Source organism: Amblyomma maculatum, chromosome 4, assembly GCF_055883805.1.
Source record: "Amblyomma maculatum isolate TAMU_Amacu chromosome 4, ASM5588380v1, whole genome shotgun sequence".
NCBI lineage: Eukaryota > Metazoa > Arthropoda > Arachnida > Ixodida > Ixodidae > Amblyomma > Amblyomma maculatum.
Window position 1 is genome coordinate 51028258 of NC_139347.1, and position 25196 is coordinate 51053453.

Below are 25196 nucleotides of genomic sequence, written 5' to 3' on the forward strand. Positions count from 1 at the left end.
CATGACATCAATTCCCGGATACTGCAGCCGTTTCAGCGAAGGCTGAACTTGCTGTGCAGTGCACATTGAATAATACTAGATGGTTGGCCGCTCCCCATAGCTGCAGTTTCCTCCTTTAATTCTTTCCTTTATCTCTTACCTTGCAGTGTGGTTCAAGTGTTCTCAATCACCACCTTTCCTTGACTCTTGAAACAGTTACATTTCTTCCATAGTAGAAAACGAGAGAACACCCTTTTATTTTTGTCTTCTGTGCAATCTGAACCTGAGAGTAATACAGGCTGGATGAAGCGATCAATGTGTGCACCATGGAACTTAAGGCGAGTTCAAAGATGTACAAGCTAAACACAGTCGTTGCTTTCAAAGTGCCATTGTGTCCGACCTGGTCACGGAATAAAGCTAATTGGCAGGCCATGCAAAACACTGCCTCTGGGCCTTTCTGTGCTTGTATCACTTTGCGATGCAATGTTGCTTTGAATTCAATGAACGTGTTAGCTAGAAGTGGATGACTCTGTACATATGACTGCTACCATGAGACTGAAGAGAGTTGCATTTCAGTGACAGTACTACAGCTCATCATTTGTATACAGCAGGAACAGCAGTAGTGTAATGCTCAGTGATCGCAGTCCACCTGAATGACAAACCAACAGGCTGCATCCTAAAGTACTTTAGATCTTATATGAACATTTGTGTTGCGGCACTTTCATGAAGTATGGAAGCAAGCCCTCCAATAACCTACATCATGCTGCCATGGGTATATGAGACACATGGGTACTACGGTAGCTCCTGCCCATACAAGTATAAAAATTATGCACCATATGGGATAGTTGCTGCTGAGAAAATGCAATAGGTTCGCAAGATATTGGAAGCAGAGATCTACAAATAAGGTGACTCTCATGAGCTGCCCTTCTCTGGTATAATGAAGAGGAACAGTTCTGTTCCTTTAGTTGTGGTTTGGTTAAAAGACAAAACGGCAGCACCATCTACACAACTTGTCTTCCCAGTGTAATGGATAGAGCAGCAAATCCATGCAGTCTCCATTGTCACAGTTTCACTGTGTTCTGTCAATGCCCTTTAACAACCCGTGTTGACTGGTATTGTGCTAAATGATCCATTGCTCTATTCTTGACTTGATACTGTTCAGCAATAGCCATGCCCGAAAATGAACTTGAAAACTGGATGAGTTACCACTGCGGGCCTCTGCAAGTAGGTACAGTGACACAACCTTCAGTCTGCTTAGTAGGTAAATTAAGAAATGCCATAACATCTAGTGCCCAAGCTCTCACACAAAATCTCATTTACATCTGTGGTCCAGCCATGTGAATAAGAAAAAAGTTTCCTTTCACATATTCTCTGTCTTGCAGAATCAAAATTTGCTAGAAGCTACAACTCCCTGCTGCCATTTAATGTGAGATCATGCATGTGCACTGTGTCCGCATTATGCATCTTTTTCTGGCATGATGTCGTCAAGAAAGAAGACCAAACAGCTCTGCTAATATATGATTTGCATTTGTATAAATTTCTGGGCAATGAAAAGCATTGAATACAAGACAGTTTCTGTTACATACTTATTTTGTTTGTGCAACATCTCAAATGCCCATTCCAGTAAAACTCGTAACCCCCATTAATTTGTGCTCCACAACAAAAGAAAGCAAATACACAAAACTGCGCTAGTGTTGCAGTTGTGTTACGATGGTGGCTGCAGAAGAAGTGAAGTAAAAGGAGCCATTGGTTACATAATACATTAAAAAAAAAAACAGCAATATAAATACACAATTGTTTGTCAAATTGATACATTAAGTTGCAAGCATTTTGTTACAACTTTCCTTTATGTACACGGGCAGATTTTACTTATGTTACCTGAAAACTGCCAGTGCAAAAATACACAGTCCGGGAAGATTGGCTATTTGGATTGGTTTACTGGGCTATTACTCACCACCACCTGGCAGAAGGCTGCTGCTGGAGTGTCCCTTTGCATCACCCACGTAAAGTTATTGTTTTCCACCCACAATGATGGTGTAACGGCTATGGCGATTGACTGCTGCAGGATCAAATCCCGGCTGCAGCGGCTATGTTTCGAGGGAGATGAAATAAGGAAGACACCTGTGAGCTGTCCAGTTCAGTGTAGGTTAAAGAACCTCAGGTGGTCAAATTAATTTGGGACTATTTGCTACTGTTTCTTTCATAGCCATGTGCAGCTTTGAGACGGTAAACTCCACATACCGAACCGTATTGGACTATATCGTCCCGTGCCACTGTGACCCACAGCTTTGCCTGGCAAAAGTTTGGAGCTGCACAGGTGATGGACAAGACACCTGTGCTGAACATGTATCACTTTGGGAAGATGAAATTGGAGTGTAGCTCATGGTCATTGGCTCCCTCATACACTGCTCAGGCCGCAGTACACTTCTGAGCATGACTTCCAAGCTGAGGCATAAAGGCTGTAGCTAACACTCTAATCGATGGTTAAGTTGTCACAATCTTGGTGATGAGTTTCAATCATACTGATGGACCCAGGCTCAAATCTGGGTAAAGTGAGAAACCAAAATATAGAAATGACTGTTTGATGTGGTTTTCGAAGCATGCGCACAGACCGTCACCTCCAACACGGGTTCCTTTGATCTCTCCTGCTGACACATGCACTCTCTTTTTGCAGCCACCTTCAGTTGTGCAGGAATAAAGTCCGTTGCATTCAAGAATCCAAACAAACTTAAGCCCTGCAGTCAGACAACTATGAGGATTGCATGACACTTTTGCAGAGTGTTGATATGATAAAGGGCAGCCGTACAAGAACAGGCCAGCAGGCCATTTATGAGGCAACATTGTCTCCATGTAAATGTACCCCAAGGCTTAATAACAATTTTGATGTAATTTAGGAAACTGATGAAAACTCAACTAAACCCTGGCAGGAAAGAAAAATTATCTTGAGAATTTGTTATAATATTTATTCTCATAATTTATCTGTCTTATCAGTGATGATAGGGGCACAATCAAAACACCGAAGCTGTTAGCTTAACAGGAACCCAGGTTCATGGTTGCATTTTTGCTGGCAGCAGCAGGAGCGAAACTGGCGTTGGGTGCAAACAACACTGATTTCCATAGGCATTCATACAAGTTTCTCTAAGCATTAAAGGAAGAGAGAGAATATATAATGCCATTAGCAGAGTCATAATTAGAGATGTTAGCTATGTATACGAGACAATGAGGATGACATCAACTGTCAGCTAAAAATATAGGTTGTAGATACTAATCCTGATAGCGAAAGTACACAAATCACACAACAGCATCATACATTCAGCAATACAGTAGCATACAGTAGTGTGCAACTGCATAAATAAGTGGGGGAAAAATAATAGGAGCATAGGGAGAGATGAGTGCACTGGTTGAAGCACATCTGATGCACTGCAATTTCAAAGGAAGAGGGCATAGTGTATCAAATCAATGCAGATGTATGCCGTTTTTATTTTATTTAGTGACTGATAACTGGTGTCAATCTTCTCGACGACCATACTTTTGTCTGCTAAATGGGACATTTAGTACGACATGTCGTAAAACTGCTTTGTTTTTATGTTTTATGCTACTTCTGCTATTCCTCCCAGAAGTCTTGTGTGCAGCTTTATTTGATGAATGATAGAATGAGCTGACAGATTGGAATGATATTAAGTAGCTTCAATAAACCTATTATAGGCAAGTTCTAGAGGCTGCTGGTTATAATGCACTTCATCTTTTCTTGCAGGACCTATAATTCGTTATTTATAATTGACAATAATTATAATAGAGTCATGTTTTTTCATACTGCCGTTCCCCACAAAAGCACAGCTTAACTTGGCCATTTCTTCCCCTCCACTTCTTTCCATGTTTGTAGACAACTTTTTTTTTTTTTTTTCCTATGAGCTGCATGCTTTCGATCTTTTACGGCTTTAAGCTGACGGAAAGTTGGCTTCTCCGAAGTGCTGCTAAGCCTAATGGTAAAGCCATTAAATCCTTTTTTTTTTATTTGCCTCGCGATTTTAGGTAGTGCGCATGCGGCGATGCCATTTCGTGGGAAGTCGTCGCCGCAGCCAGACGCAGTTTACTGTAATCTATTTTTGCCAAAAATATCTTTACTATATAGGGGGAAAAATGTACTCATGTATGGAAGATGAACTGGGACTTCAGTTTCACTTTACTATATCAGAGTTTACTATAGCGGGGTTCTACTGCACATCATCTATATAAGTTTTTTTTCTTTTGCTCAGATCGTTTTTTTTTCCCGTGATAACCTATTATTTAATTAACATTTATGTAAACTTTGTATCAACATAACCACATTTTTACTACTTAAGTACTTTTCTATAGTGCTGCTTGCTTGTTAGTATTAATCAACACAGGGGCCTATGACAGGCATTTGACTTTAGGATCCTTGCTTGTATATCGATTTTTATGTACCTCTTAAGACGTACCCAATAAATTCATATCTCTCTGTCTATTTATTTATAGATACTGTGAGTTCGATATGAGACCATAGCAGGAGGCAACCTAGCTCTGCCAATATATAAAAATAAAGGCATACAAAAACGAAAACACATATTATATAGGAATTGTAGTGCCTCTTTTATTATCCTGTCTTTGGATTTTTAAGTCTGGGTGGCGTGCAAGCCTAAACAATCACAAAGACTACCACCATGTGATCTCTAGCAATTACTCTATGTGAAAAATGGAGAGGACAGATTCATGTGTGTACAGTCAATGCAGAAACATATGCGAGTTTTATTTAAACCGATATCAAGTTGACTGGACCCAGCTAAGGAGGTTGAAACAACTGCAGAAATGCCGGCTCACCAACTTGTTTTATTCAACTCAGGCCACAGGCCCAGCTTTGATGCAGCACTTTCGCTAGTTCTTTGCCAGTAAACTTGCGCCTTGTGTGTACATCTGGCTCGAGCAGACGCTGTTCGGGCACCTTCAAGTGGGGTACAACGCGGAAGACACCGTCGCGGCTCAAGTGTGTGCCTGTTGTCACCTCAGTGGGCTCCCCATCTGGGAATGTGATGGGGCTCACTTTCACCAGGTGCTTCACTCGCCACAGCATCTTGCACATGAAGGGGGTGTTCTTCACAATGGTACGGCTACCCAGCTGCAAGGCATGTGGGCAGGACCGCATCAGATTTGCCACCGAGCATGTCGACACATCAACTTAAATTAGGAGGAGAGAGAAAACACTGGGAGGAGGACACATGATAAATCACTATAGAGTGACTATCAAGAGAATCGTAGCTGACACGGGATTTTGCATCAAGATTAAAGATTTGCATACATGTGATTGGTTGTCACTGGAAGAGGCTTTTGGACTTCAATAGGTTACTCCGATGGGCTTAATTCAGTTAATAAAGACACAATTTCCTAGCAGAGAAGGTGCAGAGCCTTTGTGGTCATCACGTCAAGCTGCTAAACATGGGTAAACAAGCTCATCGACACACGTGGGACCAGCACGTAGCACTGGTGACATACATGGTGAACTAACAGGATTCACAAAAAGAATCTGAGCCAAATGCAAAGGCACAGCCGAGACATCTGCCTACCCAACCAGTACAACCAGGCTTAACAGAAATCCATAATGGAGGCTGTCACTATTCAGCAGCATGTGGATGCTGCAAGACTTGGCTATACTTTCAGTAAACTCGGAGCAAAGTCACTCACAAAGGAATGTATGCACCAGATGAGAATGACATGGCAATGACTCTAGAATGCAAACGATCAATGATTATGAAAAGATGATCTGAAAAAGTTGCATGCCCCTGTGCACATGGATTAACTGCGCTGCATCTAGCTGTACTGGAGTTATTGCAAAACAATTATTCAGCCACATTACAGTGCCCTCATGCCATCATCTTCTAGCATTTGTGTCCCTTCCCTGGCTGTTCTTCTCTAAGAACATGCTAATCTGATGCACTCAGTAAATTTTAAGACCTAAAATAATGGACGGGTTATGACTGCGACTATCGGCTACCATAAATTGAAAATAAATAAAACTAATTGATTGCACTTTAATGCTTGTCAAAAGCTGGGAAGGCTTGTTGGAATGCATGTTATGCATCACGACTGGGCTTCCAACCACGAAGCGGTGGCCTGACTAAGGTTGGGGTGCATACTTTTGAGAAAGTTGAGTGTGCATGCAGACAAGAGCGGTTATATGTTTACTGTGCAGGCTGCAAGGAAGTGGTTTGGAAGCTCGAGGGACAGCTCACTAAGCAATACTGGATGCTCAGAAGGATTGAAAATAAGTGTTTGCTTGTAAATACATGCTGCATTATGTCCACCTGTTTCAGATTGTTGTCCTTATTAAACTGCACGCTGACCTAGAATGCTTAGAGAACTAACACAAGTGCACAGGAAGCTCACCGGCCTGTGGATGCCAGCCTTTCTGTCCTCCTTGGACTCCAGCAACTTTAGCAGCTTGAGGATATCCCTCTCCCGGCCAGGGACATGGCGATAGTCACCCACACGCTCCACCAGAAAGAGCTTGGGTGCTTCCCAGTCTCCTGTGGCTGCTTTGCGCCTGGTCTCATGCACTTCTTTGAAGATGGCTAGAGCTGTACGCTCGTAGCCATTAATAGGGGTTGGCTGTGCTTGAGGCTGGCTGCTGCTGATGTTGCTGGATGCACAGCGAAGAGCTGTCCAGGCCTGTTGAGCGAGTTGTAGGGCATTCTCATGTATAGGGCCTTTCTGCCCCCACTGTACCAATTGTAACACTCACACTTTCTTATTGTCATTTGAGCAGATAAATGCTAATTGAATGACCAGTTATTAAACCTTAGCACTGTGAGACAACGATGCATAATGAATAACAAAAGGAGGAAAGCACAGCAAACATACAAAAGAGCAACAATGATGTGGCACAGCTGTAAAGATGCAAAAAATTCAGTAAGCTAGATGCACGAATGTCGTAATAAGTTTTTTTTTTTTGACAAATTCAAGTCTAGAGACATAGGTGTTTCAAATATTGCACACAAGAGTTAAAATGCAGAGAAAGTTGATGGTGGGCCACAGAAGCAAAGAGTCACAAACTAAAACAACAAACATTCAAACAGAGCTATTGCTCAAGTCAGCTACAGCTTAAGACTTAAGTAAGTAACAGTAACTACTGAAGTAACAAATGGCTCCCAAAGGACGACTTCTAACAACTGCACTGTCCCTTCCTACTAGCGCACATTTGCCATGGATTAAAAAAGTGCAAGGTGGTTAACCACAATACCATGATGATAGGTAAATGGCAGACATAGAGGGGCCTCCTCTAAGAGGCATTTCCTGCTCTATTATTTAGTTGTATCCAACTACAGCAGTTGGCATCCCTTGTGCATCTCAGCTTGTTGTTAAAGTTTGTAATGTTTCGAGGCTATATGATGAGTAAGCATAGATAAGAATGCATTACAGTCACTGGGACTAAAAATGCAACTGATACCATTTGGACACCATTGTAATGAAGTCCACATGGTCTCAACTGATTAGAGGGAAGTTGAGGGCATAGTGAAATTGGCCTCTATTGCTAGATTACTGAATTCTGGCAATGAAAGTGCTACTTTTTCTGAAAACAGAACTTTATGTGAGCTAACGGGTGAAAAATTAAATACAGGTGCCGTCATTTGCAGCTGGTTTCCTTCAGCTGCCTCGTTTCTGGGAAGATGCTCAGCGTAGCAGAACAGACACCCTTAGATTTACAAATGAGCAGGCCCCGCGGGAAAGAACTTGAGCGTGCAAACTTGTGACATGCTGCCATACAATTAATAATTGACTGTCAGGAAAGGAAAGCTGCAGTATTTATTTCATTCTCAGTGGACGCCTGATCATAGCTGGGGAAATGGTGAATAAAGTGATAAAACAAAAGAAAGAGGCACCATTTTTCGACGTTCTTGAGGAATTAGCCGAGAAGCGCTCCAGAATAATTTCCACCACCTGGTGTTCTTTAACATTCACTGGCATCGCACACTACCTACATGGGTGCCTTTTCTGTTTCGCTTCTAGCTAAACGCGGCTGCCGACATGAAGGAAGTCTAGCGCCACTTTTAATTTATGCAGACGGAACTATAGATCAAAATGTACGTCGTTCCGTCTAGGTGGAACTCTTGTAGCAAATATGGTTCCGTTGGTTCCGCACTCTAGTCATGGCCTTTCGTATACCTTTTTTTTTGCGCAGATTACGAAATTTCTCCACATCTGCAATTAATACATTAAAGCTATGCCAACCGAAACGGCGAATTGATTTCAAGAGGTGTACGAATCTTTTTGCGTTGCGGACGAATCGGTCGCCGCGGTAAGGGCTTACCCTGGATGCGGGGAGAGAAATTCGGCGGAGAAGCGAAATGCTCATCATAATTTCCTATTCAACGTGGGGCTGCACGTTTCACCAGGATGCTAGATCATCAACATTGTTTTTAAACAGCAACATCAACTAGTTTTTCTAGGTGCGTGGTTTCTACAATGCGCCACAAGCAGTCGAGCATGTATAACGGGCAGCCATGTGGGCAGCATTGACCCCGTGCAGGCTTTGTTGCAGGCTCGACTCAGCTTTGTGCCATATTTCTTCCTTTAATTAATGATTTTTTAAACTATAGTGAACTAGAGTATTCTAGTACACTATATTTTAAACAAACCTTTTTTTCTTATTTTTGACAACGGTGTACGACGCAATTATTCGACTTCACCCTTATCGAACTGCCGTTCTGGTGAGTCGTGACGTGACGAGTGCAGACAAATGTTCCTTCTCAAACTTTTTTTTTTTTTTTTTTTGCAGTTTTAACAAGGCGGATGGTTTTAATAGCACTGTTCTTGTGACACCTACAACCACTACAACACAACGACACTACAACGACAAAATAACACGCACACACGCACACACATTTTTTGAAATTTTGTCTTGCAACTTTAGTAACGTTTTTTTTTTTTTTTTTTTGTCTTCTGTGCTGCTGCGCACAGCGACGAAAAAAAAAAACAACCACTGAGTAACACACACACACACACACACACACACACACACACACACACACACACACACACACACACACACACACACACGCACGCACGCACGCACGCAAGCCTTGCTTTACTTGTTTGTTTTCTGCGATCTTGGTGCCACCTTGAGGCGTGGGCAGTAAACGTTGCTTTGCGCACCTCTTGAGTCTCGACTCCTATGGATCCTATCGCGCTTGGTGTTGACAGTCGACGGCGCGCATAGTTGTTTTTGTTTTCCAGTGTAGCGGTGTCAACTAAAACCATGAAGATTCGTTTACGCTGCTTTTAGGTGCTATCAGGATCAACTGGCCATGGCCAAAAACAGGATGGTTACCAAACACTGCCCCAAATGCGAACAACAGGTCAGCATTTCTGATGGGTGCAAAGCTTCCCTCACCTCCTTCGCACTCTCCTCTGCAGCCCACTCTTCTTTCTGCCCCAGCAGTATTGTCCAGTTAAGATAGCCGTGGTCCACAAACTGTTTCAACTTATGATTGCTTTCTTCTGGCGCTGGCACCATGGAGGTCTTAATTTTTTGCATTATTTTCATGTCTCGGACGTAACATCAATTTTGTAATTAATGTTTTCTCAACGTGTTATGCCGCGAGAGGAGTGACTGTCCTCTTTTTGTTCCTGTGAGTGCGATCGTGCCAGGTGCTTATTGTAATGCTTCGTGGAGTTATATATATATATATATATATATATTTGTTTTGTTCAGCTGCAGGCACGAGCGTTCTGGGAGCACGTATCACGAGGGCAGGGGGGGGGGGGGGTGACGACGCGGAATGTTAACAATTTAAATAAAAGAAAGCCCTCGCACATTTTCTGCAGACATGTTTGTCTTGCTTGGTCTCTTATCACCTCGCATTATTTCTATTTGAGCCTTTAAAAGTTACGCTGTGTGTCGTGACAGCAGAAGCAGCAGAAGCGTTCGTGTGGGTCTCCACGTATGCATGCGCATCTCGTTTGTCGAAGCAGCTGACTCATGTCAGATTATATTCTGCTTGAGCTGATAAATATCAAGCATGCCAAAGCATGCTAAAATGAGGTGAGACAACAAAAATAGTTTCCAAGAATTGGCTTTCGAGTAATGAAGCCTGTGGCTATATTTATTTATTTATTTATTTATTTATTTATTTATTTATTTATTTATTTCGTAGTTACTGCCGGCCTTGAAGAAAGCCATAGGCAGGAGTGGGACATACAGGATGTAAGATAGAGTCTAAAGACAGACTCCGCCCACACCACTAATGTATCGCGGGTAAGCAGAAAAAAACGTGTCACGAGACGCGAATGAAGCAGACAGTTGGACATAATCAGCCTGTTGCACTAACAGCTGACGACAATATACTGTGCTGAATAATCTGGACATGCGCACACCGTCCAACAGCAAATATGATGACCAGGAACAACAAGGAGCCATGCACAAATCTAGCCGACTTTTTTCTGAATATTCTCAAGTGTTAAAATATTTTTTTGGTATATTGATCCCATGCAGCTGAAGCGTATTCGAGAATCGGCCTTATAAAACTTTTGTATGCTAAGAGCTTTATTTCTTGAGTGGACTGCCGTAAGGTCCTTCTCAAATAACCAAGTTTTCACTAGGCTTTCTTTTTAGCGTAATTAACACGTTCATTCCATCTGATATCGGAGGTTAATGTGGCACCTAAATATTTGTTACTGTCGACATATATCAAGAAGTGACCATTAATGGAATATGGAAAAAAAAAGGTTTTCTTTTGCATGTTATTGTCATCGCTACGGTTTTTTCACTATTTATTTTCATCTGTCATGTTTTGGACCTATTTTCTCTTTTAGCCAGGGACACATTTATTAGAGTCTGATCACTAGGATGTTTAATTTCTTGGTAAATAATGCAGTCATCTACAAAAAGTTTTATTTTCACTGAGACTTCGTTGACAATGTTGTTAATGAAAGAGGCCCAAGAACAGAACTCTGCGGGACGCCCGTCCAGACCGGCTCAAAACAAGAACATGGGGTCAGGAAAAAAGATACGCCGCAATCCAAGAAAGCAAAATGTCACTTTTAAACATGGGTTTAAGTTTAAACAATAGTTTCTGGTGAGAAACACAACCAGCAGCTTTTTTGAAATTAAAAAAAAGATCTATCTGGCTCTGTCTGTATATAGCTACTGCCTCGAGTAACTGTGTAACCATGGGTACACCCCTACAGAAACCGTGCTGCTGAGAATCTAGTAGGTTGCTCTTCAAGAAAAGTAGAGATGTGCTTAAATATGATGTGTTCCGTAATTTTCCTGCTCGTGTACGAGAAGGAAATTGGTCTATAAGATGTAAGAAGCGATCTGTTTTCCACTTTCGGTATAAGTGTGATTTTTGGATACTTCCAATCACTTGAAAATGCTGCGTCCGAGAAAAATTTTCTAAATATAGGTGACAGATATTTGGAGCACCATTCTGCGTACCTAAAGAGAAAACTATTTGGTATTCCATCAATTCCTTCCAATTTTTTATTATCAGTGTTCAGCAAGAGGGATAAAATGCCTTCTTCAGATATAAATATATTACTAATAGGGAGTTGAGCATCATGAAGTGCAAAATGAATTTTTTTGGCATAGTCATCAGTAAACACCGAGCAGAAAAACTGGTTAAAACAATTCGCAATCTGTGATTTGTCGGTCACAGTTGCATTACCAATTGACATACTGGAGAAGAGTTCTTTTCTGGGTGAAAAATGGTGCCAGAACTCAGCAGAGGATGAAAGAAGTTTTTCATAGTTATGTCGTGGTAGCTAAGTTTTGCCGTTTTTATGCATCCCTTTAGCTGTAGGCGCAAGCGGCTAAACTTAACTGTGTTAACCGCAGAATGGCAATGGCGAATTAGTTTTCAGAGCTTTTTCACTTTGTGTTTTAGGCGTACAATTTCTTTTGTCATCCAGGGATTAGCTAGCAATCTTGCTTGCAAATTTGTTAGCAATCTCCTGAATATATGCAGCTTGCGTTGGAGCTCAAAACTAGATGAAAATGTCCGGTATTGTCAATTTTATTTACTTGTGCAATTTTTTTTTCTTTCAATATTACTGGATGCAGATTCCTGAAGTTTTGTACTAACTTGTCAAGTACAGTAGCTAGGATAAAACTTAAAAACTATGAGCTTTGTTATGTGGTGTATTACTTTGCTGAACAGTATAAACAAAATCAATTTTTTTTTAATTTGACACTACCAAACATGCCAGAGGGATAAAAATTCTTGAGCTTGCAATCTGGTCTGATGCATAGGTTTTTATTTAGGCAATCAGAAAAAGCTATAACAGTGAACTAAATTATGTCACAGAGGAATTGTGTGGAGTGGTTACTGCAGACTTGAGTTTTATCTGATTGAATTTACGCACCTCAAGCACAAAATATATTTATTTTAAATATATTTTAAATATATATATATTAAATTTAAATATATTTATGGGCCTCCTGGACTGTTGCCCAAAATGTTTCTGCAGCTGCAAAATGGTCTGTCTTTTTTTGTCAAAGCAGAAAGAATTGATTCACTCGGACTTAAGTCAACCGACCTTATGCAGTGGTTGCAACTGCTATAACAGTCAAAGGTTGATGTAATCAGCGGAGCTTTTGTTGAAGCAGCTTGATGAAGAAAAAAAAAAAGAGTTTAGTGGCATTTTCTAGTGGCTAAAGTAGAAAGCGCAACAGTAGCAAATAAGGGCCTAGCAAGCCCTGGAGTCAGGCTGTCTGCCCAGCTCTATGAAGGCTTCAGAAAATGGTCCACTCTTGTAATAAAACTTACTTTCCAGATGGTTCACCGAATTCTATTTGATTCTAAATGGTTGCGTTTTGTAGGCAGCTGTTTAGAACATTTATTTTGTTCATGTTATAAAAATTGCATTTTTCCCATTTCCCTAACTCTTGTTGAGATTGGTTCACTTCCTCGTCCATTAGGTTTGTTTGTAGTTTTTGCGCAGTAAATTTTTGTTTCGTGTAACTTCACCTAGTGTAGTTGATTTGACGTGTTGCGGACTAGCCTAGCTAATCTGAGTTTTATTTTTGAAACAATGTGAGATATGTCTGTTCGATCTTTGCATGTGGACTTTAAAGCAAGGCGGACATTATATATGTGGTAAAGCACAATTGAAAATAGTTAGGTTAGCAGAATAAATAATCATGGTTTAATTTTTTGTCTTAAGGCACAAAATTAAACAGAACTGAAGTCCATCAACATTAAAGACGAACTTAGTTGTTCAGTTTTTAAAATCAGCATTGGTGATAGACATTTTAAAGTTAAAAGGTGCTCCTAGCAGGCAAGGTATAAGCTTCAGCCTTAGCTTCTTTTGGAGAGACGTGCTTTGCGTCTTTGCCTTGGACTGCTGAAGTCAACGGCAAAGTGCCGCACTTAGAGGCGCTGATACCCGATTTAATTCATGCTTTTAGCATCTAATTGCACAGACTTTTCTGCATGCTTTAGAGCCTGTTTCTCGATTGGTTAACCCCATATTTATGACGGATATGGCTCTTTTCTGCAGTAATATTTGGCTTAGATATGCACCGTCTTCTTATGGGTGCTGCCTTATTTAGAGTCACTTGATAATTTTTAGAGTACCGCGATTCTTTTCCCTGTGCCGTTGCGCCACCAATTGGTCAGCATGGGTCATATGGTGTGCCACGGCCCGCTTTCGCCATCAAGCTTCCAAACAGTCACAGCGTGGGCACCTTTCGCCGCAATGCGTATGTGGAAATTGCTGTATTTCGGGTCTAGGTGTTGTTGCTTTTTTTTTTTTTTTTTTGTAAGAAGTACCTAGCAGCTGAATGCTGGGCTTAGCACCTTTGCCTGCAGCAACCTGCACAAGTCCGGAAAGATTTTTAAGGTAAAAGCCTTTTAGCTCGTTTAGCAAAAATGTGTGTGCGTGATCTATGCGTCCCTTCAGTGCGCTAATGTGTCGCTCGCAAATAGTGGACTTGTGAGGAGGGAGATTAAGAATGAAAACGATTGATGATAGGTAATAAATCGATATAGACATTGATATAGTTAATGACTAATGATGATGATTAGTAATGACTTGTAATGACCAGTATGTCAAACTACGACTTGTAATGACCGCAACTGATTGGAAATGAGTAAAAATGCCTAACTGTGAGTGGTAATGACTGCAATGACTAGGAATAATTCATCATGACTACAAAACAACCAGTATGTAAAACGACGACTTGAAATGGCCACAACTGATTGGAAATTAGTAAAAATGCTTAGCTATGAGTGGTAATGACTACAATGACTAGGCATGACTCATCATTACTACGAAAGGACCAATATGACAAATGACGACTTGAATGGCCGCAACCGACCGGAAACGAGTAACAATGCTTAACAATGAGTGGTAATGATTAGTGATAATGATTTTGATTGCATCAGTAAAGATGTTTTACAAGCAAACGTATGAGCTTGCGTCAAAGTGTGCGCACGCATGTGCGACGACTTACAATTAGTTGGCATCTGCACTCCCATAGGGAATCACTCAATGTGATCATTTACGGTGGTAATCGAGGAAGACAAGAAATTCCAAGTGACTACAATACCACGAAAATCACAACAGAATAGGAAGGTGTTGGATTAATTGATAGAGCTCTTTGACAGGACTGGATTGACCCGCATGCAGACCGCCGCTCAGCCTTCCATACAAGCTTACCATTCACAGCTCACAAATTCTACTGTTTCTAAAGTAGCTGTGGGGCTATTCAAGGCAATGCACAGGCAAATGCCCATGCTGCTTTCAAAATGTCCTCTGCATTTTTCTTGATTATAGCCTCTCCAAAGGTGCACCTCAAGCAGTTGGAAGCTTCATGGCCATGCTGGTCATGGTTGCCAGCACGCGATGGGACCTTCGCGGTACTCTGAAAATTATCGAGTGACTCTAGCCTTATTGAAGAAGGGGTGCCACCTAGTGGCTGGCTCAGTCACACCTGCCATGCTGGCTTCTGTTGCTGGCTGCAACTCTGCTTGGCTTAATGAGATTGGGCATTATTTGTTTGGTAACATTTCCTGTAAAGAATGTTGATTTCACATGGCTACTAGCAATCCTACTGGCTGCTAGCTGCTGTAGTCCTGTCAGCAAATCATGGTACTGTGTCTGACACAGCATCTTGTCTAAAGCAAGCAATGACTTCTCATTCTAAATCAACGCCATGGCTAGAAAGCAAGATATTTGCAGATTTTTTAAAGAACAGAGAATAAATTTTGTTGGGCTACATTGAGTTGTTTTTTGGCAGTTTTGAATGTGGCCCGGCAGAAAAAAATATGTATGCAAAATTTTCCGAAATACTTGGGCTTAATTTAGCTGGTAGCTTGACTTTTCTCAACATGATTAGATTTCTTCTGTCTAATGGGGCCTTCTTTCACCGATACAGGCATAAAGTGAAGCAATGAATGAATGAATCTTACTCACAAAATGCTTTATTTGAAAGGTTCAGTCCTCTTCAGTGCTCACTAGCACGCCTCTACTGCCGTCTTGTGCTGTTAAAGTTTGCCTGTCCGTATTCTCATTGTGCCTGGGCGAAAGGATATTGTCTCTGTGCATAAATGACGGGGAATTTTGTTGGCACTGCAAACACTAAGGCAAAGCCAACGTGTTTCTTTTTTGATGAGTCACTGCGCAACAATGCAAAGCAACCACATCATGTTTGTTTGCATGCCAAGTGTAGAATTTCTAAGTAAAGCAGTGAAGTCATGGCAGCCAGCCTAGTGTACCTTTTGTGTCTGTTCTTTACTATTCTCAAGATTTGAAAAACTTAAGATGGGTTCAATGCTGCTGAACCGAATATGGAGTGAAAACTTTGGCTGTGGGTGACTGAGCGTTGCATCGAGCACAACCAGCGTTCTGTTGAACGCACCAGAGTGAGTTCACCGGCGTTCTACGCAGAACCCACTCTCATGCCTGTTACGAATTTCCCTGCGTGGCATAGGGGTAATGGGAATTCAAATGTCATGGCACCGTCCCACATGAAAGAAGAGGCTCGAGTTGGCGAAACTGGTTGCTAGGCAATTGGACGCTCTTTCAGGCACTGGCGAATTGCTCAAGGGTAGCGTAGTCTATTTTTCACATAAAATTATAGTTCATACTTACAATTATAGTTCATCCTTTAATGGTATAATGTGATAGCGTAGGCTATCAGCTTACATATAAAGCCTCGCTTTAACTAAGCCGTGTGAACTTGCTTGTGTGGCATAGGGGTAACGTGAATTTAAATGTCTTGGCAGGCTAATTCTAATGTCACCCTCCAACACGAAAGGGGAGGCCCAAGGTTAGCATAGTGTAGCTTTCGCTACAATAGGGAGACAGTTTCTGTTTGAAGACTGACCTCATACCTTCATATGCTAGTAAAGAATCATGCTGGGTTCAAGTATATTATAACTGCTTGAAAAGTGTTGGTTTCCTAACCTATGCTATGTAGCGTGGGCTGAGCCCGTTGCCCACTGCTCATTGCCCAAGCCATGAGAGGAAGAAATATTCTTCCTTTTCAGGGCAGCTGCTTTCTTCTTTGCCCATGCAAATGATCTCCTACAGACTGTGTTCATCAATGTCCTACTGTCAGAAAATTTCAGTCACAATTAGTTGTTTAGTGCAGGTTAGCAAAGTGTGGGCTGATGCCGTCGTCTGCTTTGATGGCACCCTCCCAAGGAATGCAGAAATTTGCCTGCCACTGTATAAGATGGGCTTCTAGAGGAGTTGTTCAATTTTTCTAATCACGCTATATTTTCACTGATGCCACTCAACAAAATGGAAAGGCAGCTATTGACATTTATTCCGGGTCTTTGGGCTGGCCCGGCTGGGGTTATTTTCGGGTCCCAAAGGTTAGCCCTGTGTTTGTTGTCAAGTTTCTTGGTACTGATGTGGCCATAGAAAAGATTTTCTCCAATATTTTTCAGGTTGTAATACTTGCTGGACACCTTCCTGTCTTAATGCCCGAAGGCTCGAGCGATAGATGCTCTTTTGAGCCGTTTTCTTCAGTTCTTCATTCCACCACATGTTAAAGAAGTGCATTTTTAGTGGGTACGTGGGTTTTGTGGTATTGTATGATGGCTGATTTTTTTTTTTTTAGCGTAGTCTTCCTTTTGTGGGCCTGTTCTGTTTAATACAAACACATCACAATTGGTAATCACATCTTTTAAACATTTTCAACATCTCAACTCCTTGATACATGAGCCTCTCCCTGCAACAGCAGACTTTCAGCATTTGGCTTCGAGTGTTTGTTTATGTAGCTCACGGCAGTGAGAAGTTTACATGACTCTTCTGCTGTACAGTACTGAATTTGAATCTTTATTTATGCTGACCGGAGTTCTCTCTATTGAGCTTTGGTCATGTGGCAAAATTGAATCACTTAGTCACTTAATTTCTTCTTTCGTGGTGACAATTTGCTTCTGTGAGGAAAACTTAATTCGATGTCCCCTTCATTCTATTTAGCCTACTCTTTCTATTCGGGTTCTCCTATCCTTTGGTGCACGTGCCAGTGCGCATGCCCTAAAACCAGTTTGTGAATCTCTCTCTTTAAAGTGCGGCATCAGGAAGGAGATTCTTTAATGAGTTATAAATTTCTATACTTCATTTTTAAAATCAGTTGGGCAATGCCGGCCTAACATGAATAAGTAAACAAGTATCTCCAATGCGAGTTTGCAACACACCTTGGCCAATCCACTCCCACCCATCACACTCTGACAACTGTTGTCTACAAAACTAGGAGGATCTTAAACTCTTCCTGAAGAGCAGATGCGATGGTGTGTGTTCGTTTGGTTCTATATTTTAACTACTATGAACTATGACACAATGACGAATCATTTTAATTTTTCTACTGATGGACACAGCTTCAGCACTTGTTACTGTTTTTTGTTATTATTTTTTCCACTTTAATCATTTTAATAGATGATAATTAATCAATTAATTATGGCTTCTTTAGTAACCACCCATCACACTCCTCAACCATTATTACCTAGTGCTGATTGAGCAACTACAGGCCTCTATTTTCCTGCCATATTCCAAACACTGGCAATAACTCCCGACAACATTGAGCTGAAGCTGGTATACTGTAATGCCTTTTCGACTGAACGAGCTGTGTACACTTCGCGTAATAGTGCTACGAATCCTTGTAGCTAGTCTTCATTTGTCGCCTATGGCACTGTCACCACCACGTGACAATATCCCGCATAGCATGACAGTATGTTTATAAAAAAGAATCAGACACCTAAGTCTTCAAGAGAAAAAAAAATTTTTCCAAAGCGACACATGGGCAACGAAGGGTGTAGCTGTGGAGGACGCGTGATCATTGCAGACCACCTGTAGCTCTTAAATGCGTGCTGACATCACAATGCATGCAGGCAGCTTTTTGCGTTCCACTGCCAGCGAAATGCGGCCGACGCAGTCATGTCCTTTTGCTCTCAGTAGCCGAGCACCATACCACTCAACCACCGCGGCAGGTTGCATTAAAAGGCTGCAAAATCCTTTTTTTTTTTTCAGATTTGCATTGTTGTGCTGAAAATTTTCTGCCAGTCAGTGTTTTGACAAACTGTAATTGGTCCGTTGCAAATTATTGTCATGAGATAATGTAACACTGCTGTCACCTGTTATGAATATAAGAAATAGGAATTCGTGCAGCCTTACAAAAGCTAGAGCGTCTTTCATGCGAATATATTAAACAGCTTGTTCTGTCAGAAAGCCGTTGTCGTCGTAGTACTACTAGTAGTAGTCGGCACTACGTGTCTGAAATAATTGGGGCTGCGAACAGAAATCATATCATAGTAATTTGTGGTTCTAGTGATTGATTACTGGGTGGTAGGTGATGACGATTTAATGAAATCATTGTTATTGATTAATTAAAGAAGTTAAGAATTGGAAAAAGGAGGGTCTAAAGGTGTCAAAAAATCTGAATGAAACACCGTTCTTGATGATGCTAATAAATTTAATATGTAATTGATCAATTAATTGAAGTAATTGAAAAAAATCATTGAAAGGTGCAAAACTGCTCAGAATGGAAGGCCAGTGCTTGCTGATTTTAAGTATTGGTGCATAAAAGATTTTAAGAATGTATTTATTTGTTTTTATGAATTTAAGAATACAATTAAGAACCATAACTTTTAAAAAATAAAAATAAAAAAATAATTGAAAATAAAAAGTTAATGAAAAAAACTTGAAAATGTGTGTGTGAAATGTTATCGCATCATAAACCTGACGGCAGAACTTATGTGTCCCCATAATTTTTATGGCTATGGCTGGCTCAGTTTTAACTTCTCGAGGTTAAGGAAGGGGAGGTGGAGAAAAAAAATTACAAGGGTTCAACGCTGCTGAACCAAATATTGAGTGAAAGCATTAGCTGCGGGTTCTTCTCTTTTCCTTCTTCTTCAGCCCACATATAAAGCCCCACTTTAACCAAGCCGTATAAACGTGCCTTAGTGGCCTATAGGGATAACCTGAATGCCAGGGTCCTAGCAGGCTGATTCTGACATAACCGCCCCATGTGAAATGAGAGACCCAAGTGGGCAGCTCCTGCTTGCCCACACCCTAGTATCACTTGGGGTGTGACGTCACAGCGTCACGTGGGTAAGACGTGGATACCGCCACGCTACGCTGAAGTCTCGAAACCTAGAGTAGTATTGCTTTCGCAGTAAAAATTGTAGAAGTTCAACTATTCTTCAAGCAAGTTGACAGTGTAAGCCATCAGCTGCTGCCGCAGTCGCTGCTGGCACTTTGATCTTGGCTCGTTTCCGCACTTGGTCAACCTGATGGCAATGGGCTAGTCTCGAAGCGGTGGCAAAAGTTACCGATGCAGCAGCTTCAGCCAATGCTCTCTGCTGATGCCATTCCTCACGTTGGTCTGCTTCAGCAGCGTGCTTAGCCTCGTGCATCTTTTCCAACGAAGCAGCTCAGTGAGCCACATCTGCCAGGCGGTCTGAATTAGCCTACTGCCTACGGGACAAACTGCTGTCACCATTGTCTGATAGGAAGAGCACTTGGCACCCAAAAATCAGGGCCTTCGAAGATGGCCCTGCAAGGCTCTCCTCCATGGTGAGACACCCACCCAACGACACTCTTTTTCCTTTTAAAGCGGCGAGTCACATGGCGCGTCACATGGCACAGCACATGGCAACAGGTGGTGAGGCAGGGTTTGGAGTGTGGCACAGCGACGGCGGTGGCACAGCAATAACAGCTGTGGAGCGTCACGTAGTTTAACGTTACAATACATCCACGGCGCTCTTCCAGCTGAGGGTCAAACTGTCATATCTGATGACCTTGGCAAAACGTAGTGTATTGGAGTTTCTGCTCCAAAAATTAGGATTACGCTTAAGCTTTGCCTTAAGAGTATATGCGAAAGCACCTATACACCATCTTTCCATTCCGCGAAATTTCGGCATTGAGAGACCGGCACAGAGTTTGGCAGTGTTAGACATCTTTAGTTTTTTTTTTTCTTTTTCTTTTTTTGAAGGAAGGTGCTGTATGTCTCACTTCTTAATAGAGACCTAGTCTTACAATTAACAGTGTGCAATGAGCGGTACATATATTATTGGTTTGAATCTGTATTGCAAACTATTTGCCTTCAATTTCACTAGTAGACTGAGGCTAAATGGGAAGCGCAATAGTGTGACACCACTCTGGATGATGCACAAAGAACAGTTGCTTCACAATTTGATATGAAATCACTTCCGCACTTTTCCTGGCATGTTTCTCAATTCTTGATTATGGGAATGGCAACGGCGTTTCGACCAAACGAGGTAAGCCATGTAGTTCGTTGTGGAGGTTGCAGTCCTGTATGCGGTGTTTTTAAAATTTATTTGGAGCTTCGTCGTACGTTGGAAGGTCTAATAGGGAGCCCGAGGACAAATATCTGCATCACCAGATTGCCAGAGTCTCAGCACTGCATACGTACAGAACTGCGGTGGCTCTAGGTGTTATCAGAAATGCTTGTTGTTGGTGCAAACTTTGAGATCTTGAATGTGCCGTGTGCAGGTTCCCGTGGCGTGCAAAAGTTGCCCATGCGGCCACGAGTTCTTTGCCAATCGGCGGCCACGCGGTGGTGCCCCCGACCAGAGGCTCCCACGGCGACGCACAGAGCGCGTGCGAAAGGAGCGCCAGAGCTACCTGACAGCACTGGTACTTGAGCAGCGCGCCGCGGCCAGGGCCAAGCGGGCACGCCGAAACAGCCGCCGGGGGCGACCGCCCCGCTCGCCCCCTGCCCAGCATCACGACTCGGCCAGCGACGAGGCGCGCAAGCTGAACCGGCCACGATGCGGGCCCGCCAAGCCGACTAAGCCCATCGTTGGTGAGAGAGAAGTTTGTTCCAGCTCAATAAATCGGTTAGCACAGTTTCAACCTGTTTGGAGCAGCCGGTGCGAGAGCAGGCATTAATTTTGCGCAACATTGCAGTGGCTGCTTGTGCCGAGACAAACAATGCACATTTGGTCTTTGCATGTACTATTGGCTACAGGAATTAACAGCATGCTCGTGCTTGTGAGCAGAGCTCTTGCGTGAGCTCCCCATTGTTGACATTTCAAAAAATTACTTGCGTAGCAGCAGCAAAGTAATGTTTTTTTTCCATGCAGTAAGGTCCTGTAACATATTCAAGCCTATGGTAACTCGGCATCTGTGCTTGGCACTGTATAATTTGGCCTCATAGTTGTAAAAACACAAAGAATAAATGAATATGTTGCTCTGTGAAGTTCTGTGGGGTCACATGATGTCCAGTACTTGGGCTGCACAATGGGAGATTTACTGACTGGACATTTGATGTAGCTGTTGCCACTGTGTTTCATGACATTTATATCCACTTTGTGCACAGTTGTTTCCTCATAACTGCATCTCTATTTCAGAGCCTGAAATGCCAGACGAGGAGGAAGAGGACATGTTTGCTGGCTGCACCAAGGAGCGCTTGGAACTGTACGCTGCCATCCTGGCTGACATCAACCGTAAACTTTGCTCCCAACAATTTCAGCAGCAGCTTTGATGAAGGCCATGTGATTTACAGGACATCACTACTCAGCCTTTCTTGACGCTTTGGTACCATTGGATTGCTTTCAGGCTGTTGTGTTGCTCATAGGTGCAATGAGGGGCAAAGGTTTGTATGTTGCATGATTCCCTTGATATGGTGTTACAAAAAGGGAGACTGATTTGTTGGGAGATAGCACGGGAATGTGCTTTATTACTGCTTGTGTATATTTACCACATACATTAATCAGAAACATGCTGGATAACATCTGGCCAAGAGTGAACAAGGGACTTGTACGTGCCCACAGTGTTGCTGTTTATTGCTTTGTTTTTGTGTCTTGGCAAGTGTTTGTTTATTACTTCTGCAATCACTAGATATTTTGTATTGGTGTTTAGCTTCTTTTAATTCTGCATGATGCACTTCAAGGGTACCTTTCTTGAATATCTGCAGTTTGGCTTGGCTGACATTTTGTAATTGTTTCTCATTACCCTTTAACCCAGTCACTAGTCATGGTTATTGGCAGTGTTTTGTCTGGCTGCTCCTACTGTGGCTTCTTTTTTCCTGAGAAGATTTTAGGATGAGCGAATGGATTTGGTAGGCATGGGACTTTACCATAGTTGTCTGGGGTTATCCCACGTATGGCTAGGTCTCAGATGAACATTTCCCAACCAGTAATATCGAAGGCTTTGTGATAAACTTGCACTGGCTATTCATAAACGAAAGAATGGAAGTGGGTTGTGTAAGTGGCAAAATCTGCAAGGCACACTTCAAGTGTTTTGGGTTCGTCCTAAGTGCATAGGGGAGGGTAGCAAGTGTCGTCTATGGCAAGTGCCTGCCTTCTGTTGTACAAAGGGTCTGGGCAATGATATGTCAATTCCTTGTGCTGAAAATAGGGACCAATTATGTTGAAAGGCAACTATGGTACTTCTGCTGTCAGGTAGTGCTTTTGAAATGGAATTGCTAGCCAGCTAATGTTGTTGGCTTTGCCCACTGTTCAGATGTGTGTTCTCATACCCAGCCTGTTGTGAGATTCACACCGTGCAATAGGGGTGTATTCCTTTGTGCTTGTTCACCGCAGCATTGCTGCACATGGCTGACAGTGCCAAAGCTGCTGCTATACTTCAAGTGTTTGTGGATTTCAGTGTTGCCTATGGTTTTATTGTGGGCCAAGATTACATACAATACTTCCGCATCTATAGAAATTTTAATTTAGGTGGGTTGAAATGAGGAAGTTTGTTCGAGAGTAGCAGCTTTTTTAATTCAAAAATAGGCCGTGGCATTGAGGCGCCCTTGCCTTGTGGTGAGCATGCATATACAGTGTGTTTCTTGATCACCATTTATTATAAATTTTGCACATGATAGATTTAATGAGCTGCTCACATGCCATGAACCCAAACAGACTCTTGTTGGGGAAGTTAGGGTCAACGTGGTCATCGCCATCCTCGATTTCGATTCCCATCACCTTTTCTTTATCTTGCTAATTCTTGCTGGTGCTCTATGCAATCAGCGAAAGGTAGAGAGCACTGTAACTGGTGACTTACTACGGGATATGGGCGAACAAATTTTTTTCTTCGTCGTGAGGCTAGGAACAGTCACCAGCCGTGCCAGCAGCTGGCATTATGGTGCAGGTCAGCACTCCTCATTTGTGGCACGACACTGCAACTAAACGAACAAAGGAGCCTTAAGTGGCCCAATGGTGAGGTGAATAGTGTGAATTACAGTGAAAAAGAGAGGACATTGGCATGTTTTTTTTCTGCAAGAAAAGTTCTTTGAGGCATATGGATTGCGGGCTTCGAGGCAAGGACCTCGCCGCTGGCATGGAACGTCTTTCTCTCCTTGCGGTCTTATCAGATGTTCTAGTGAAAGCAGCAGTGAAAAAAATGGGCAGTAGAAGAGATGTTGACAACATAGTATAACTTTCATTTCTTCTGTCATCTCTTTTTTCGCTGTTCTTATGCGAATGTTCAACAAGCACAAATCGCAAATGCCATTTCGTTATCCATTTGCTGATAAAGACATTTGGGCCACAGGCGATCTCCGTTGTCTAGTAAATAAAATAAAACAACATTCGCCGCCGCAGTCCTCGAGTATGTTTCTAGCTGCAGCTGGAAAACCTTTCCATCAGCTGCTGCCAGGGTTGGTGGCCTCGGCTTACACGCTGGGGATGTTCTGCAGATTGTACCATACTGCATTGGCGTTTTTGCTTTGTGGCAGCATGATGGGTCCTATGCGCCGGTCGTGCACTGCGCATTGTGAGTGTTGCGAGGCATCTTGCGGTGGTGTGGGAACAGGAAAAAGACAATAGGTATTTGTTTTTCTGCCCTTCACTATGGCTCAGTGGTTAGGGCACTTGACTGGTAAAGCAAGGTGCCCGTGTGCTGTGCGTTGTCGGTGCACATTAAAAACACCAGGTGGTCGAAATTTCCACAGCCCTCCACTACGCCGTCTCCCATAGCCTGAGTCACTGTGGGACGTTAAACCCAATGAACAAAATGAAACAGGAAGCTACAAGCTATCATAAGCTATCTTGCTTTCCTCTAAGATGGTGGTAGTAAAAAATGACCGCAGCTTTTTCATTTACCTTCGTGTTCATAGTGTGAGTGTGGAATTGTGCAAGATTATACTGCACTCCTTGTTCAAACAGAAGTACTACTACGTCCACTCTCGTCGGTATACCAGCAACACAAAGGGACAACTGCGAAAAAAAATAGTAGGGTGTTGAAGTGCTTACAACTATTAGGAGTACAAAAGCTTCTGTTCACAGATTCAGGTTTATGGAGACGACGACGTGCAATGCGCAGCACGAGATTGTGTTGCAGTTCAACACTTGGGATAATCGAATGCAGCAATAGCTGCAGCATTCTAGTGTGGACAGGATTTGTGCGTCCGTGGAGGGTGTCACACCGTCATTGTTGAGAAATGAATTGATTTATGATTGAAGGAATGGTTGTATGAGGTAGAGGGGGAAAAAATTACGTGAAAATTTTCATTAATGTGGAGTAATTGGAGCCAGAAAAGTCAATTAAATGTCAAAATAGTCAGGGGCGTTGATATAGCGTGCAGTCGTCAAAACAGCCACAGTCGTTGAAATCGTGCAAAATACGTCGAAACTGCAGTAAATAAGAAAAAAACAATCAAATGAGTGAAAAAGCGGCAAATGAGTGCAGAGAGTCGCAGGAAAGGCTTTAGCCTTACTGCACTTAGGAGAGATTAAATGCCTCCAAGAAATTTTTTTAGTGTGAAAGCACTACATGCAGGCATACAA

General features: G+C 42.3%; 2 protein-coding genes across 3 annotated transcripts; one reads left to right on the forward strand and one right to left on the reverse strand.

The window, feature by feature from the left end:
• Nucleotides 1–4726: 4726 nt before the first annotated feature.
• On the reverse strand, nt 4727–8517 carry mRpL30 (mitochondrial ribosomal protein L30). Of its 2 annotated transcripts, none has more exons than XM_084601392.1 (3): nt 8300–8517; nt 6379–6660; nt 4727–5113 (listed from the first exon to the last, which is right to left on the reverse strand). In XM_084601392.1, exons 1-3 carry the CDS (start codon nt 8345–8347, stop codon nt 4832–4834), a joined length of 612 nt encoding a protein of 203 aa, XP_084457518.1. In that variant the 5' UTR covers nt 8348–8517; the 3' UTR covers nt 4727–4831. The 2 variants fall into 2 exon arrangements, with proteins under 2 accessions (XP_084457518.1, XP_084457517.1); XM_084601391.1 differs by lacking the exon at nt 8300–8517 and adding an exon at nt 7872–8017.
• A 603-nt stretch (nt 8518–9120) lies between these two features.
• On the forward strand, nt 9121–24010 carry LOC146190982 (uncharacterized). The gene is made up of 3 exons (XM_084601395.1): nt 9121–9347; nt 20956–21268; nt 21816–24010. Exons 1-3 carry the CDS (start codon nt 9297–9299, stop codon nt 21947–21949), a joined length of 498 nt encoding a protein of 165 aa, XP_084457521.1. The 5' UTR covers nt 9121–9296; the 3' UTR covers nt 21950–24010.
• Nucleotides 24011–25196: the final 1186 nt, after the last annotated feature.

Coding starts and splice junctions, on each gene's coding strand:
- mRpL30 (XM_084601391.1), bottom strand. CDS start 7,946: ATGTTAAAGAACACCAGGTGGTGGAAATTATTCTGGAGCGCTTCTCGG. Junction 6,661..7,871: donor CTCAAGAACGTCGAAAAATG/GTGCCTCTTTCT, acceptor CTCGCTCAACAG/GCCTGGACAGCTCTTCGCTG. Junction 5,114..6,378: donor AGGCTGGCATCCACAGGCCG/GTGAGCTTCCTG, acceptor CATGCCTTGCAG/CTGGGTAGCCGTACCATTGT.
- LOC146190982 (XM_084601395.1), top strand. CDS start 9,297: ATGGCCAAAAACAGGATGGTTACCAAACACTGCCCCAAATGCGAACAA. Junction 9,348..20,955: donor GCCCCAAATGCGAACAACAG/GTCAGCATTTCT, acceptor TGCCGTGTGCAG/GTTCCCGTGGCGTGCAAAAG. Junction 21,269..21,815: donor GCCGACTAAGCCCATCGTTG/GTGAGAGAGAAG, acceptor TCTCTATTTCAG/AGCCTGAAATGCCAGACGAG.